At 41.2% G+C, this 16959-nt stretch overlaps 2 protein-coding genes across 2 annotated transcripts in view; one reads left to right on the top strand and one right to left on the bottom strand.

The window, feature by feature from the left end:
* Window positions 1-7977, bottom strand: part of DNAH3 (dynein axonemal heavy chain 3) — a 51929-nt gene extending 43952 nt beyond the window's left edge. The window contains exons 1-9 of the mRNA XM_050317814.1: window positions 7887-7977; window positions 6763-6908; window positions 5531-5756; window positions 4420-4468; window positions 3756-3936; window positions 3036-3225; window positions 2451-2646; window positions 1462-1587; window positions 581-776 (exon numbers count right to left, since the gene is read on the bottom strand). Of these exons, the coding sequence (XP_050173771.1) occupies window positions 581-776; window positions 1462-1587; window positions 2451-2646; window positions 3036-3225; window positions 3756-3936; window positions 4420-4468; window positions 5531-5756; window positions 6763-6849 (1251 nt within the window). The 5' untranslated portion in view covers window positions 6850-6908; window positions 7887-7977. The remainder of the gene's footprint in view (window positions 1-580; window positions 777-1461; window positions 1588-2450; window positions 2647-3035; window positions 3226-3755; window positions 3937-4419; window positions 4469-5530; window positions 5757-6762; window positions 6909-7886) is intronic.
* Window positions 7978-10724: 2747 nt separating this feature from the next.
* On the top strand, window positions 10725-15957 carry LDAF1 (lipid droplet assembly factor 1). The gene is made up of 6 exons (XM_050317786.1): window positions 10725-10788; window positions 11050-11253; window positions 12144-12280; window positions 13277-13445; window positions 13841-13979; window positions 15075-15957. Exons 1-6 carry the CDS (start codon window positions 10725-10727, stop codon window positions 15163-15165), a joined length of 804 nt encoding a protein of 267 aa, XP_050173743.1. The 3' UTR covers window positions 15166-15957.
* Window positions 15958-16959: the final 1002 nt, after the last annotated feature.

Here is a 16959-nt window from a genome sequence, read left to right as displayed (position 1 = left end):
CAAAACTAAAATATACTTTAAAAACCCAACCATCATCACCCAGATGCAAGGCTTAGTGGCAAGGCTTAGTGCAAGGTTTGATAGTATTATATTAGGTGTGCTCTTCTGGCTGCAATGCAGTATTTAATCTGCCACATTCACTCATTTTGTCTTATCATGGTAGCTCCTGGGTGATCCTATATTTAAGAAATTTATTTCCACTAAGAGGCAACTTTATGGTAACCAAAACAGTGATAAAAACTCTCAGGGTGTAATGTTTATTATTATAACTGTGCATTACTTGAAATAATAGAGGGCACTAAAAATAAAATAAAATAAATGCACCCTCACTCAAGACAGAGTTGAAAACTCCTATAAACTGCTGGTTGTAACCCTAGGCCTGCAAAGTGATTGTTCAAGTGAGCAGCTCTTGACCATGCTAACAACCCCCTGAGTATGCACAACTGTTTGAAGGACACAGCCATTGTTTATGGAGGCAAGAGCCATGTGGGACATTTTAGCCTTCAAAGAGCATTTAGATTTCTATGTGAATCACCTCCATGTAAGACAAAAAACTGCAGATATACTTCACAGCACATACCTTGTGGATCATAAAAAATTCAAGAAGATCTTCTAAGGAGTTAACAACCATCTCACGTAACTGCAATGACATCAGAGCTGCCACTGAGCCAAAGTAGCTTTCAACTCGCTGGGAGGAATCCGAGTCCCTTTCAGGAGCAAAATGAAGCCATTTATTTTTCTGCTCAATGAAAACAGATGCACAGGTTGGGATCCACCTGCAACAAAATAATACAAAGTTTTTAGAAGCTTGTTAGTCTTACTTTGCTCCTTGCAATGAAATGTGAGCTCAGAAATCACCCAAAAAATGAGTAAGATTCAAAGGGCTAGAAGAGAATTGTTAACTAGATGTGAAATAAAACTGTACCTACCAGGACTTAGAGGAAACCTGAGTTTTAAAGGTAAGGATTGTTGTTAAAATGGGCCATACTATTAGTTTAAAGTATTTGCAAGAAGCAAAATACTACTGACAATATTCAGTTATTAGCATTAAATGGGAAATGAGTTTGGAAGAGATCTCAGGTGGCAGAATACAGGTACTTTCTCTCATGTTTCTCATATAATCTCTTTAATGGATCGATTTCCATTGTTAAAAAATAAAGGTTTTCTGTCACCATTTTTACAGATCTAGACTCCACTCCTCTCAAGGTTAGAAACCTTCTGATTTCCAGTCTACATTTACTCATACTTTATTGCCATTTGCTCTTGTACAAGCACTCTTGCACTTCCAATGGCTCTGTCAGCATCCCGATGTTTATTCCTCTCTGCTATTTACCCCTTTGTTTTGGCAGCCTTGTGGTTGAGAATAGTGTCATCTCAGTCTAAGATCTGTTTTTAAAGGGGTCCTTCACATAAATCAGACCCTAAAACACTCTATTTACTGCTACTACAGTTGGCACTGACTTGTTCTGAAGGATGTCTCGAGCTTCCTCACAGTGTCTTCGAACGATCCCCTCAAATTCATCAGGCAGCAGTGGCAGGTGCCCACAGAGCATCTCTGCAGTGCGAACAAACCTTAGATGGCCGTACCTGTGGAATAAAACAAAGAGTAGATTTTAAAAAAAACCACCCATGAATAGTCAGGAAGGTCTCACATGTACTTATAAATACTAAAAATAGGATTTCATTGCTTAGCTGTCCAACAAGTGCATTTCTCATGGGGTTTTTGTTATCAACAAACATGAAACGCTTAATAAATTTAATTTGGACTTGCTGTTTTAACACTAAATCCTCTTGTCCTTCTCCTAGTTTTATGAGTGTATCCAGTCATTAAAGAACATACAGAATGACACCTACTGCTTCTATTCCACATCAATGAGTGCCTATCCTGACTCCTCTGTAGGGCACATATCCCAGTCTGTAACACACAAGACCTTCAATTCCTGAAAGTGTTTCTTAAATGCTAATCCAGCTCTCAGAATTACACTACCCTTTAACTTCATAAGATAACAGATCTCAATTTTCTAATGTTCCCAGAGCAAATTCCAAGTACAGACATTTGAAAGATACTCAGTTTTATGAGTTAATTTTGTTAAGTTCAGCAATAAGGATGAGAATTCCAAATCACCATTTACTTGACTGTTGATTCCTAATTTAGGGATTACAGTTTATAACAAAGGGATGATCTTTTCACAGCACAAATACACCCATTCTTCACTGTGGACATGTAAAATGTGTTCATGCTTGCATTCAGAGATTGCAGGAAACTGGAATTCTTACAGGCTCAGAAAAAAGAATTATTTAGAAAACAGACATATTTTGCCACTTTCTTTGTAGTGGCTCCCCCAGGATCTCTAAGCATACGTAGAGAAGTCAGCAGATGCACTCTCTAATCAAGATATTAAATAAACACATCCTCAATTTCATTAAGATTCCGTGAACGAGCATCTTACTCAGAAAGCCAGAGCTCTTGCAAAGTGAGCATCAATGAATTCACCACGAACAGATTCCTTTCATTCCACGTTTTCGTTTCTCCATAGGAGCTGTGCCACGGGACTGGTGCACACACAACTCTCCGGGGAAAAGGGCGTGGGGTACTTCGAATAGACAGTCTCTCTCTCTCAGCTGGATCCATCAGGACATAATCAACTACAACAAATCATTTATACCATGGTGAGATTGCATGGATGGGTCAAAACCTGCATTCGACAGCACTACCCCTTATCAGTGCAGGCAGCTGTAGAATTCTGCACCTTTAAAACTAACACGGTCATATCCTTACTTGTATGTTTTTAGGATAAAATACAGCATCAAAATCAAATTAAAAATTTGACTATAAAATTGTTTCAGGAAAAGAAAACGAGAGAAGCTGGAATGTTATATAGAATGATCACAGATTATTTTTTTGCAAATATCTGTTGTAGCTCTACTGACCCCAAAGGAATTCTCCATGCAGGCTAAAATCAGAATGAAGGTTTGCTTTGAAAGTGCAATAAATGTCTACACACTTGGAACAGCTCAGAGATTTTGAGTCTTACCAATGGCTTTCATGAGGCCGATGTAATAGTCAGTCTTAATCTCTTCTTTTAATCTTGCAAGTAATTTCTCCAGGCTTGGGTTAGTAAGAAAGTGAGCTGGAACGTGGCTTAAAATTTCATTCATCACTTCCTCCTCCTGAGGTGCCACCATGTCCTCCTGCACTCCATTGTATATGTAGTAACAGTACCGCTAAGAAATGGTTAAAACATTACGCTTATTGTAGGAATTTTCTGACAGATAATGAATTACTACAATTTATTTTTAGCTTTTCTATCACTTGAACCTTTTCTGTAATTGAAAGGTGGTTGAATGTCATGGATTTTGGCTATCTAACTCTTGGTTCTTTTTAAAGCACTGCCAATGCCTGACACCTTTACAATACATTCACTTGTTTTGATGTAAGTATATACACCACTAGAACTGAGTGCAACATATTAAATTACTAAAGGCAAACTACTAGCAAACAACATGAGGGGTTAAGAATTTGGGAAGTACTTCAACTTGTGAATTAAACAATTTATAACAAAAATCAGAGTAGCTAGAAACAAATGAGAAAGGAGTTGACAATATTTAACAGCAGTTTGTGCTATTGAATACTTACATCTTCTAAACCTCATGTACTGCCTTCTTTTCTCAACTAATTTTAGTAAACAGTTTACAGATATACTGAGGATGATTATTGCTGCTACTTTTATCCTAAAAAGAAATTATATATATACCTCTATATCACTGCTTGAAGGTGGCTTTTCTCGCTTACTTATCTCCTTCTCATGTAAATCCATGACAGCAAATTGTTCTTCTGGGGTCAGTGGCTGGTTGTCTGTGTAATTTAGGACATGCAGGTCTGGCACATGAGGAGGTGCACTCAGTGAAATGGGATTCAAAGTGCTTAACAAAGTGCTTTTGAAAAAAAAAAAAAGAATACAAGCTCAGTGAATAAAGAAGCAGTAACGGATGGACAAACAACAAATAAACCACCTGCCCTACACTGAGGACAAGGATGACCTATGGAATTATTTCAATTACTCAGTTAAAAAACCCTCATTAAAATTGTCTAATAGAGTATACTACTTTAACATAAAGAACACAATCATGTAAACCTTACAACTGCCCAGCATCCCTCAGGCAACATTTTATAAGCAATTCTATCAGAGCCAAACCTCCTAACCCAGTTATTTAGGTTGCCCAAGACCTTCATGAGATTACCTTATCAAAATCTTACGACACAGAAGTCAGCCTTGATGCACACACATTTTTTGTGGAGACTTAACACTTCCTGCTTGGATGTTTAACACAGTATCCAGGTAAAAAGGAACATTAAATCACAACTCAGACTAGACTGGTTGTAATAATCTGTCTCTTTATAATGTTACAGTACGGTACCTATCAGAACTCCATCGTCTTTGTGCACGTTTGAGCTTTTTCCTCGGAGCTTTAAATACCAGTTAAGGAAAATCACATGCATATATATCTTTCAAATAAGGTATTATTCCAGACTGGTGAAAAACGGAGCTAAGGTAATTAATCAGATAATGAAATAAAAGAGAACTACGATGTCACAAAGAAGTATTTAAGTTTGACTTAGCCTTTAGTAAGACATTAAAATCATGTGTTGAATAATCTTGCTGATTCTGGGACTATAAAGTAGCTTCAGGAAAGCATTCAGCTCATGCTTAAGACTTCAGAGCTTACTTATCTCCCTGCACAAATGTTATTTTCTGCACTGGGACTTTCTGTTTTGAGTATAAAAGCACTTCTATAAAATGCATAGTTCCACCAAATGTACTGCACATGAAAAAAATTTCAAACTAAGTAATGGAGTTAATTTGACATCTTCAGCTGGTAATATATTTAAAGCCTAAACACCTTACTCTTGTAAGTTGTTGGTAAACTTAAGTAGCAAAAGTATTACAACTTAACCTTATTTGCTTTATAGCACATGTTGTGTTGAATCAACAGCATAAAATATTTCATAATGTAGAATTAACATGTGTATGCACAGTTTGCTAACAAATACATAAATTACATGGTTCAGATGAAAACAGTGTATTAAGTAATATTTCTTGGATCTGATTCTCAGGTGTAATTTTAATGCCTGTCCCCCATCTTATTTGGTAGCAAGACTCATGAATAGGAGCGTATGAGGGATGCACACTGAATTTGTTTCTATTTTCCTGTTGGTACTAACATCTACTTCTAGCAATAATAAAAGCTAACCTGTTTGTTCATTTACTGCTTTGCAAACGATTCCCTCCAAGTAATTACATATGAACATCTGGAGGGATGAACCTAACTAGTTATTCAGAAACTGGCCTTTCATTTATTAAAGTTATGCATACACTGGGAAGTTTGTCTACGCTGCCCCTGAAGTGATATAAGCCTTTATTAGGGACAAGTGATTTTTCCAGGGATGATGCTTTAGCAGATAAAGAATGAGAGATAAAAACGTATAACAAGCAAGGATAAACCTATGAACACACTGAAATATGGATACGTGGTGAGGGTGTCCTCTGCCCTCCTGAAGCCTGTGATAACTCTGTCATTGAAGAGGACTTCACTTTGGACACAGTTGTCATTTTTAAATCCCGGGCAGTGAGGGTGTAGTTGTTGGCTATGGAGTCACTCAGGCTCCGGTAGTAATTCTGTTCCTTGAACGGAGCTGCCAAAGTCAGCGAGGACTGCTGCATCAGAGGGGGATAGGCGTTCTTCTGAAGGAGAAGCTGAAATTGGGGGACAGGGGGAAGCAAAAGTTTTACACAGTACAGTAATTTTAAAAGCCTTCTTAGAGCTAGAACAGGACTAAACACCAAGCAGTACAAAAAGCAAATACATAGGTCTGACAAAGATGTCTGACCATTGATCTATTTTTTGATCACCGTGTTCCTCACATGTATAAGGATAATTTTACACAGCAGTAGGAGTACTCTTGCAATTTTTTTGCATAATCAAGGTATTTTTTATAAATAAGAGAAGACATTAGTATATTATCTGGTACTTTCTACTCCCCCACATCTTAATCTTGCTGCTTTCCAATCTTCTCCTTACACTTGCTTAAAATGAGAAAATTCCTGTTCCTCAAGCTTTGTTAGTGACCTGCCTACTTTTAACACAACCCTTGTAATAGTTGAACAATAGTGCAAGTTAACAAATTCAGCTTTCATTTTTCTCTCACATCAGTACAGGATTTCTTCTGTCTGTTCATTCCATGTTTTCTCACGTGATTAGGTTGGATATTAGGAAGAAATTTTTTACAGAGGGAGTGATCACACATTGAAATGGGCTGCCCAGGGAGGTGGTGGATTCACTGACCCTGGAGGTTTTTAAGATGATACTGAATGTGTCACTTAGTGCCATGGTCTGGTAACCACAGCAGTGTTGGATCAAGGGTTGGACTTGATCTCAGAGGTCTTTTCCAACCCAGTTGATTCTATGATTCTATGATCTATTGACTGGCTTGTCCTACTGTCTAAATTCTAATGAGGCAGCTCAGAGGCACAAGGGACAAGAGGTGTATTTCAGGATATCCTCAGAGAGAAAAATTACATAAGATAGAATTTTGAATGTTCTTGGAACCATAGAGTCATTAAGGCTGGAAAAGATCTCCAAGGTCATCAAGTCCAATGTTGCCCGAGTACCACCAGCCCACTAAACCACATGGCAAAGAATGGGAATCTGCTACACATGGAATGGAATGTAAACCCTGACACAAGGGGAGAGAGCACATACCTCCTGCAAGTCTGCAGGTGCAGCTGAAGCAGAGGCAGAGGCAGAGGTAGAGGCAGGTAAGTCCAGGAACTCCTTTGCGTGACTCATGTTGTACTCAGAATTGTTTTGTGACTAGACAGAAATGAAAAACAGCCTCAAAGATATTTCTGAAATGTTTCAAAAAAGATTAATGATGGAAAACCAGCTGCTTTCAGTTTCTATTGTAAATTACATATTGCAAATTTTTAAAATTTAAAGCAACAGACACTCTGTGGAGTGGGTTCCTCAGCAAAACATGTTCTTTGCAGCCATTTGATAAAACTTCTAACCACCAACAAATAGGCCAAAACCTCACCCATACTCTGCTCTGAATTTCCTAAGTCATATTTGTTTAGGAGATTCATGAGGAACAAATTCCTGACAACTACCAAAACAAGGAGGTGAGAAGTATGTGGTATCTGAACATATGTGGTATCACCCTGAAAGAGAAAATCATTACCCAATACAATTATGCTTGAATAACATCATCATTTTTACATAACTGTAACATATTTCTATTGCTTTCTGATATATCACTGAAAAACTAGGCTGCTGGAACCTAATTTTCCAGCAGACAAAATTGTGACCTCCTCAATATCAAATTAGAGCCCATTTAGAAACAAAATTCGAGAAAGGACTGATTTGATTTACCTCCTTGGTTTTCCCCAGCATGCCTGCACACACACGCACACACAGAGAAATGAAGACATTACCACTGCCAGACATATTTCATTAAAGAGAGCATGAATTGCTCTTGATTAATGACCAAAGGATTGGGCCTTAGGGTGCCTTAAAAATGAATAAACTATGAAGTTTATTAGGAGAGTCATTCATTCTTAAAGGTACAAGAGTTATTAAAAAAGCCATTGTTCATTCTAAAGCAATTCTTGACTTAGATGCCAATTAACCTTTCAAACAGCTAAATATCTGAGCAAAGGAATCCTTAATAAGTAAATTATAAAGGATTAGATCTAAAGAATATTCAACAAGTGTCTTCTAATTAGAGTACTTCCAATGTCAAACCACTAACCACCGGTAACGGCCAATTTCATCTGAAGTTCTGAAAAAGTTACTGATCTTTCACAATCACTGCAGAAAGAACTTACCCTCAGGAGCCTCAGGTTCTGTGTTGGCTTTATTTTGCTTTGGTCTTTTGTTTGCTTAGAGTTTTTCCGTCCTCCCCCTCACTATAAACACCCTTGTTGTCACATGCTCTGGAAAAGAATGACAGACTCATTTCAGGCAGAGCATAAGGTGTCAATCAGCTTCTATCCCAACTGCCAGGAAGAAGAATCTGAGCTCTTCCCTGTCTTGTTTGCAACAGTAAACCTTCCCTCCCTCCAAACCTCCATGCTCTCTTTTTCTCTCCATTCTTCTCAAGCTCACTTTTCACCTTAATTTTTTCAACTCTTCCCAGATGTCTTTCAAGCTGGATTTTTTCCCCACCCTGCTCTTTCCACTTTCTCCAAAACCAGCTTCCTTCCTGCTCTTTTAATATCCCAGGGGCTCTGGGCCCCCAGCTGTGGTTTACAGCAGACAGAGCCACGCATTAATTGCCATGAGAAATAAGCACACATCAAAAGGAATGGGAAAAGAGAAGGAGAGAGATGCCCAGCATGCCTTACACATCCACAGGATGCATGAGGGAGCAGGGTAGGAGCAGGTACTACCTGCAAGGTGTCCTTGTTCCCAGTCCCTCTGCCTGTCCCAGCTGACACTCTGCCTCTCACTCCTCGGCTTTGTTGCCTCAGTTACAGCATTGCTGGTGCTTGGAGACAGGAATTCCCTCCTCCCTCTCCTTCCCCAGCAGAGAGAAAACAGCCCCTTTCAGCACAGTGTTGTGCCAAGCTGTGGTCAGGGAGATTCAGTTGTGGAACCAATGAGGAACTGTACAGGCTCCTTTTACCTCTGAAAGCTACTAAAAATGTAGTCCTAAAACACCTGAGATATTCTGACTTTTGCATGAAAATATTGCACAGAGCAAGGAAGCTCCTGAAGCAGTAAAGGCCACATAAATCCAAATTTTCTTAGACAGAATTAGAAAAAAAAAATTAAATATTCAAAATCTTGAACTCAAACATCTCCACCACTTTTCCACCATTCAGAATCAAATTCCCTGAAGATGTGAAGGCAGCAGGTGGGATACTCCCAATTCCTCTAGGTCCCTTTGTATGCATTTGCCTCCCACTCACAGTCATCACCATGTCTTGAAAGAGTCCTCCATCAGATTTCTCCCCAAATGGGAATTATTACCACCCAACACGAAATCTAGCACAGTCTCTTTACACTGACCCTCAAGAGAGGCTTTGTCCATATTCTGACAACAAAAGCAACACTTCCATGTTAAACTCCTTCCCACCATCTTTGGACGCTACTTTTTTCCCCCCAATTTCCTGCAAGCTGTGAGAATGGCTGATATCCCCGAGTTAACAATTAACAGTTTTCCTTATATTTTGATGTAATACTGACTACAAATAGCATACTGTTCCTGCCTGGCCAGACGTGAAAGCTCCTACCAAAAACGAGGCTCCTCTTTAAACACAGGCCAGCAGTGTGGGGGTACAGGACCAGCACTGCTGATGCTCGTAATTGCTTGCCTACTGCATGCCTAACTCTCCAAATATTTCAGTGCTGGTTTGCAACATGAGTATTTTCCTGCTAATTGGAGCTGACACTGGCATGAAGACAAGCTCAATTAAGCAGCAGTTAGAGTAACTACTGTTCCTCTGTGCACATCAACTCAGCTGCTCTATCACCCTTTTAAGTTAAATAAATTACTTGTGCTGCTCGAGAAACGTTAAAACCAGTTATTTTGTATAGAAAGAGATTATATATGAATTTTTAGCAGAAGACATAATTATGAATAGCAGGAAAATAATTTACTAAGATGTACAAGACTATCTTCCAAACCGCAGCTATGGCATGTTTGAAAACAGCCAGAAATTTAAAATCTTCAATATGCTTTCAACTCATGGAACCATTAAACTTCATGGTTCCACATAATCCACTGGATTATGTCACACTATAATTCTGCCAATTACTTTGACCCTATGCTCACTTTTAAAAAAAGGACACAAAATCAACAAATTCAAATATACTACTATATACACTAGTGTACTAGGAACATCAATACATGATGTATTGGTATAATAATATGTGAGATAAACACTTTAATAGTGCAAGCAAAACAAACTTGCCCTCACCATCCTCTTCTTGCAGGTATCTTGTGCTGGGCTTTTAGACCCCGTGGTTCAAATTTGTGTTAATATACAAATCTTACTTCCACTGTCTACACAAATCCTTGTACCTGCAGAAATCATTGAAATCAACATCTCAGAAAAACACAAGAGCTCTGACAGTCTGATAGGTTAAAACCCCCAGACTTCATAAAATGCTCCAAATTAAACAAGCTATTTATTTTGTTGCCTTTAAAAAAATAATTACGAAACCATTAACATTCATTTCTCAATACTCTCAGGTGGCAGCAATCAAAAAGAATTATTAAAGCAGTCATGAGAAACATGAATGTTTTACTTGTTGTAATTTACAGCATGAAAAATTCCACATAGCAAAAGCTGGGAATTCATTGAAGCCTCGTGCTTGCATGTTAACACCATCCTGATGGTTCTGGAAAGCAGCCAGGCCGAACCATCACACAACACACCTCACCGAGCATCACTGCTGAGGTGAACAGTCCCATCCAAAATGCTGAGGCACTGGAGGATGCCCTGTTTTTGCTGAAAACCCGGGTGAGTTTTTAAAGCAATTACTCCTTACGTGGTGCACCTCCCCAAACAGGTTTGCCACGTGGCCACCAAAACACGCGTGGAGGCCTCGGGACAGGGTGGAAACCTGTGGGAACAAGTAACCAGGACGGGGGAAGGTGGTTGTGCCAGGTGATGTGTTTCACAGCTGCCTGTCCAGGGCGTGACCGAACAGCCACAATGCGCTCCAGGATGCCTCGGCTGCCTCCCGCTGGGACATCAGCAGCCCCCCAGCCTGGGGACGGTGGGATTACAGACACACACTGAGCGATCCTTGGATTACAGTCACAGAGCCATTCCCGGCACTGGGAGCCGCACACCCTGCCCCCCGGGGCCGAACGTGCCTCTGCACGCCCACACAGCGGCACGGATACCGCACACATCCTCGCTTCCCACCCTCAATTCCAAAAAAAACCCGGGGCTGCACGTCCTAAAACAACACAGTCCCCCTGGACACGGCTGAGGGTGCCCGGACCTGAGCGGCTGAGGTAGGGCCGGGGTGAAGGGCAGGAAGAGCCACGCGCAAGGGCACCCCAGGGGCGCCGCTCGCAGCCCCCGCTGCCCAGCGGGGCTCAGCCCCGTCCGCCCCTCGCTCAGCCCTGCCCGGCCCCCGCGGGGAGGAGACAGCGGCAGGAGGGCGGTGGCGCTTCGCTGGGCCCCGGCAGGCCCGGCAGCGAGCGGGGCCGCGGCCCGGCGGGCAGAGCCGCAGGTGAGAGGCACGGGCCGGCCCCGGGCAGCGGGGCAGCCCCGCTCCGCCCGCCGGCGCTGCCCCTATGGCCCGGCCGCCGCGGGAGGCACAGCGGTCACGGGGCTGCGGGAGCCCCCTCACCTCCGCGGGGGACCCGCTGGGCGCTGGCGGCGCGGCTGCAGCGGTGATTAACAGGGGTGATTAATTAACGCGTGCTGAGCTGGGCTCCCGGTGCAGGCCGCGGGCCGTGCGGGGGTAACGCCCGGGGCTCGGGCGCGCCCCGCGGGCGGCTCCTGCCCGGCGCTGCCGGCGGCCGGGGCTCAGCCGCGGGGCGTGGAAACACCCGTAAAAACACGGCAGGGCACGGCCCTGACACCGGCCCGGTGGCTGCGAGGGTTTGCAAACAGGAAAACGCGTCTCTTAACCTCCCCCTGCAACAACGGATGGAATGGTCGCGGGGGAAGGGGGTCGCTCAGCTGAGGTTTCCTTTAAACTGTGGCGTTTTGCCTTAATACGCAGAGCTTTGAAGCTGTACAGGGCGCGTTTTCAATTCTGAGCACAAGAAAATCAGTCTCATTAGCGTGTTACCGGCTTCCAGCAGCAGTAGCAACAAATTGTCCGTGCAGATTGTTACTACAGTTGCTGCTACACCTCACAGTTAAACGCAGGGTTAATGGTATAAAGGAAGAAGGTGAGAGGAACCTGTATCTTAATATTTGGCTTCTGGAGTTCCAGAAGAGCTTGCAGGGACAAGCCCTCTACGTTAGATGTGCTTGTGTAAAAGCAGTGTGTCACACTGTTATGTATCACATCAAGATCTGCAATCTACATTCTCTCTTTGTTCAGAAGAAACATTTGGTTTGCAAAAAACCTGTGTATGAACTTGTTACTAACTGTACCTTAATTTTAAGGAAAATTGGATGGCTGGGTGAGAACTGGTAGTCCAGAAGAAGAGGTCGTGGCTGAGGATTGTAACATACCTAGAGAAATGCAGGAACTGCAGAAGCAATGGCACTCCGTGGTGCAGATCATCCACAGCAACGCAAATGTGGGTCTGGAATATAATTTTATAGATTTATGAAGTTACTCCTTTAATAACTATTGGGATGTCATACCCCTATTTATTTAAATGCACTCCCTATTTTAAAGTAAGAACTGTGGGGCCTGTGAAAAGGCCTGTCCTCCCACGCCTTCAGCAATCAAGAAAAAGGAAAGCCTGCTCTGGTTTTTGGTATTTTACTGGCATAACTGTTGGAAAGGGTAGAGTGGCATTTGAGTGAAGTGGTTGTGCTGCTATAAAAAGAACTGAAACTACAGTATGTGTTTCCTTAAGGTATGGAAACCTACTTCAGTTATATTGCAGTAGATAGATATTACTGCTTCCGTGAAAAGGATTTTTTTTTTAACTGGTAACATTACAATTAAGTTTTTTAAAACTCTGTGATACAGACATGTCTGCACTGTATGAGCAGGTTGCAGATATTACTAAGCCACGGATAAAAGAAAAATCATTATTTTTAGATGTTACAGGGGTTTTTTTCCTAACAGATACAGTTTTCTAGATCAAAATAATTGTTGCAGAGACCTCACTGAAATCTGCAGCTAAACTGTGATTTGGTTTTTTACTTGTTTTCAGATTGCTTGGGGTTTTTTGTTGTTGGTTTTTGTTTGTTTTGTTTGGGTTTGTTGTTGTTGTTGTTTTGGTTTGGTTTTTTTGTTGTTTTTGTTTGTTTTGTTTGGTTTTTTTGTTGTTGTTGTTGGTTTTGTTCGGTTTTTTAATGTATGTAAGAATAGAACTGGGAAGTCCAAGAGAAACAATGTCTGTTCTTACTAGGGTTATTATTATGTATATATTATTTATATGCTATGAAGTTATCTAAATTTGCAGCAAGTTCCCGTGCTTTTAAAAGAGACAACAGCTGCCCTCTGTTCAAGCTGCAGACTTACAAAAGGATGCTCTCCGTAGTTCACTACAAAAGCAGTGATCTGTGAAAGTTACCTATGGCAAGAGAGAAAATCTGAAATGTTTTTCTTTCCTCCACAGGTTGTTGCCTTTATGAATTCTCGTGTTGGCCAATATTTAGATGACCATCCTTTTGTTGCCTTGTCACTGATGATGTTTATTGCAGTGTCTGCAATCCCCGTTGCATTTTTCCTGATTTTTGTTGTTACAACAGCTGTGATGGCCTGCATTGGTGTGATAGTCATGGAAGGTACTGTCTGCGTGTACTTACCTATTTCCTTTTAAGGCATGTTATCTTTTCCTTCTTTTCTTCTCCCTTCTGGAATTCTGAGTCTGAGCAACTGAGGATTTCTATGTGTAGTCCTCAGGTCTCAGCAGTTGTAAAACTATTAATATAAGAGTAGTAATCTGATTAACTATAGTCTATACAGGGGAAATCCTATTTTCCTTTCTAATCTCAGCCACCACGATACATCTAAACCAATTATCTTAACCCTGGATAGCTTTTATAGAGGCCAGCCAGATGATTGAGGAAGATTGTTTTCCCAAATGGTTTGAAATTGGGGTTGTGGTAGAACATCAGCTCTCTTCTAATTCACTTGTACATAAACTTGTTTAAGTAACAAACTGCTTTTGTTTTATTAGGTGTTGTGATAGCCATAGGTGGCATAGCCCTCCTATGTGTGCTGTGTGGCCTGGGGGCACTTTCCTTGGGAGTTTCTGGAGTACTGAGCGTTTCTTACATCGCACTTTCAACTCTGGTCAACTACTGGTGTTCTTCCAGGTGAGTATGGATGTCTTGATCCGTGCTTGGATTTCAGACTCTGCAGCTCTACTAGTGCATGCTTTTATTTTAAGGGAGTTGCTTAGTTTAACAATAGCTCTTGAATGCTTTGAATCTTGGGCTACCCTTATGGCTTAACATGCAGTATACAGATATGTAATCATCAAGATGTATTTCAGTAAGAATTAATATGTGCTCTTCTTCCTTCTTGGGAAGGAGGAAATGTAAATGGTCTTTAACACAACCCATTCAATAAAATATAGCTTTGTCTCACTAGAGTTTGTTTCTTTAAATGAGATTAAAACATGGCCAAATTGAATTTTGTATAGAGGATGAACTTTTTGCAGTTCTTCCTGCATGATAACCCAGCTTTCTCTGCTTACCTGCATTTGTAGAGTAATGGACCAAAATTATAGGCAGGGTGGCACTTAAAAGGGACAGCATGATCAAAGCAGAAATAACAGGATACTGCACACAGGCAGTCATGTTTCCCAGGACTTTGGGCTCAGAATTCCATTGCAGTCAGCATGGCCTCAGCCACACTGCTGTGAGCACCTGGCTGGGAGCAGGGGTCACCAGCAGGTTGTGCTGGAGTGCCACCTCTGGCACCTGGAGATACCTGCCAGGGAAGGAATCATGATAATCACTTAAGCAAAGGGAAGAGCAAGAAATACAGTTACAAGTGCTCTCTCTTAGACCTTCTCAGTTTGCTCCTTCAGCACAAAGCTCCCTGTGGAGCAGGGTGACAAAACCGTGGTGAAAGGCCCAGGGGGCTCATATGTGTTCCAGGGCTCTGTAGCACCTGCTGCCAGGTCCATAACATTGCCCACCAGTTCCAGAAGATTTCTATTTCTCATAGTATAACCAGTGCACAACCCAGCCTGTCATATTGACTTACAGCTCTGATGTTAAAACAGATAATACCTGCTATTATTACATTCCTGTGCCTTTTGAGAGAAGCTCTAGCAGCAGATGTTCCAGGAGTCTCAGACAGATTTCCATGTTGCTTTTCTCAACCTTCTTGAGCAAAAAGTTAAAATACAACAATTCCAAGGAAGAACAGACTGTAAACCCATTCTTTTCTTACCTATACAGGGGTCAGCTAAGGAAGCAAGATGTTAATGGAAGTTTGCCACAGAAGAAGCCTGGCTTGGATGTCTCTGCCAATAATGGAAAGAGTGAGTAAGTGGGTTTCTCCCCACTTCCTCCATAAGCACTTAACTATCCAGTTCTGACCTTCATTATGTAACTGTTTACTTGTTGAGCATTCAGCCTTTGTGTGCCCCTTCTGGGAACTGACAAGAATCAATGTACATCTTCCATAGTCATGGTAAAATGGATGCTAAGAATAACCCTTTAGCAGCAGTGTATTGCAACAGTAAGTGTATGTGCATGATGGAACGCTCCACAGAGTTTGGTGAAGGGATGTGATAGTCACTGGTCCTGTTAAGTCAGTGGTAATTAGGTGAAAGAAGGAGTAGGGTTTGATTTCTTATTAGTTACTGGAGTTCTGGACATACTCTCTTGAAATTTGTATGCAGCAGTTGGTCATTTTGAAACAGAAGTACCAAAGCTCAGAACACCAGAGATGCATTTTGAACGTGGGAAAAAAAAAATACTTGTAAGCCTTAACAGCCTTTGTTAAAGTAGTATGAGCATACCATGCTTTATATTTATTATACAGGGAAAATTGGGGTTTGCCATCTATTAAGTCATGCTCTAAGCTTTTATATACCTTTAGATGTTGCATTATTCCAAAGGGATATTTTCCTTGTTCTCATTGCCTCATTAAAGCAATGGCCTGCTTAAATGGTGCATTTTTTTCTCTTTGTTTAAGTATTTAAACTGCCTTGTTTGCTTCTCAGTTGTAACTCCTTGTTTGTTATTTAAACTTTTTCTGTTGTTTTTGCAAAAGCTATTATATTTTTAAGCATTATGAAACTAACTATATTAGTTTAATAAAGTGCTGTTTGTTTAACCAGGTTGTCTTATTATTCTATATATTCTACAACAAACTTTTCCCCATCTGCTTCTCAGGTAGGCTACATTTCACCTTGATTAGAGTATTGTAGCTGACCAGCCTTGCTGAGTCACCAACTGCAGATTACTCCCTCTCTCATTCCTGTAAAAAAATGCAGAAGTCTAAGATCTAAATTAGTGTTTTACTTAGTTTTTCATGAACCAACATGCTATTTGGCTCCAACTTGGAGCAAATATTTTCAGCCATTAAGGTAAGCTGGCTGCACACTTCAGCAGTAAAATAATCTTTAGATTTCCAGGAGCCCTTTGTTTTAATGGCACATTAATTCAGCAAACAAATATTACAAAGCCATCTAGCCAGCCATCCTTTTATACCCTCATCTTCTGCTGAAGGGAACAGGCATTACTTAAGTTCAGCAGGCACTAAAGCAAGTTAATTTATTCCTACTCAGAGTCTGACCCCCCATGAACCATTTCCTTCTGCATTTTAGATTTATTTTTCATCATGTAATTCCCTGTGTCGTCAGCACTTATCAGGAGCTAAACCTGTGAATTCTCAGTTACCAGCAGGTAAAACACGGAGCAGTTTCACTCCTGCTGCCCTGACCTTTGCTTATTTATCAGTCTGTCATTTCAAGGCTTCTCATTGTGCCCTTTTAAGAAGAGCTGCTTTCTGTGCTGTGCCTTCTCTGCATTAGTATGGTTTTCCATGGGGATATGCTAAGGAAAAAACTAGGTCAGCACAGAGTAGGTGTTTTTACTGCAGACAGTAAGGCCATCCCTTAAATGAGGGCATAGGTTGTTTTTTTCTTTAAATTATTAAGCACTGCAGTAGAGCTAAGAAGCCCTCAGCAGGAGAGGCAGGGGAGATGCTGCCAAGTCCCCTTTTTCTCAGTTGCTCTCTTAGCTTCCTGCAGAAACAGCACCAGCCCAGCAAGGAACTGGCAGGAAACTTTTACATCCCAGTGGCACCATTTCCAACCAGGTCTCTAAGGATCCA

This window comes from Myiozetetes cayanensis, unplaced genomic scaffold (genome assembly GCF_022539395.1).
Source record: "Myiozetetes cayanensis isolate MyiCay16 unplaced genomic scaffold, myiCay2020 scf20-37, whole genome shotgun sequence".
NCBI classification, from domain to species: Eukaryota; Metazoa; Chordata; class Aves; order Passeriformes; family Tyrannidae; genus Myiozetetes; species Myiozetetes cayanensis.
This window is presented reverse-complemented; position numbering and strand designations above follow the sequence as displayed.

Excerpts from the sequence above, each read along its gene's own strand:
- LDAF1 (XM_050317786.1), top strand. The coding sequence starts at position 10,725 with ATGCGCTCCAGGATGCCTCGGCTGCCTCCCGCTGGGACATCAGCAGCC. Across the intron at positions 10,789-11,049 it reads AGCCCCCCAGCCTGGGGACG|GGCAGGAAGAGCCACGCGCA; the intron begins GTGGGATTACAG and ends GCCGGGGTGAAG. Across the intron at positions 11,254-12,143 it reads CCCGGCGGGCAGAGCCGCAG|GAAAATTGGATGGCTGGGTG; the intron begins GTGAGAGGCACG and ends CTTAATTTTAAG.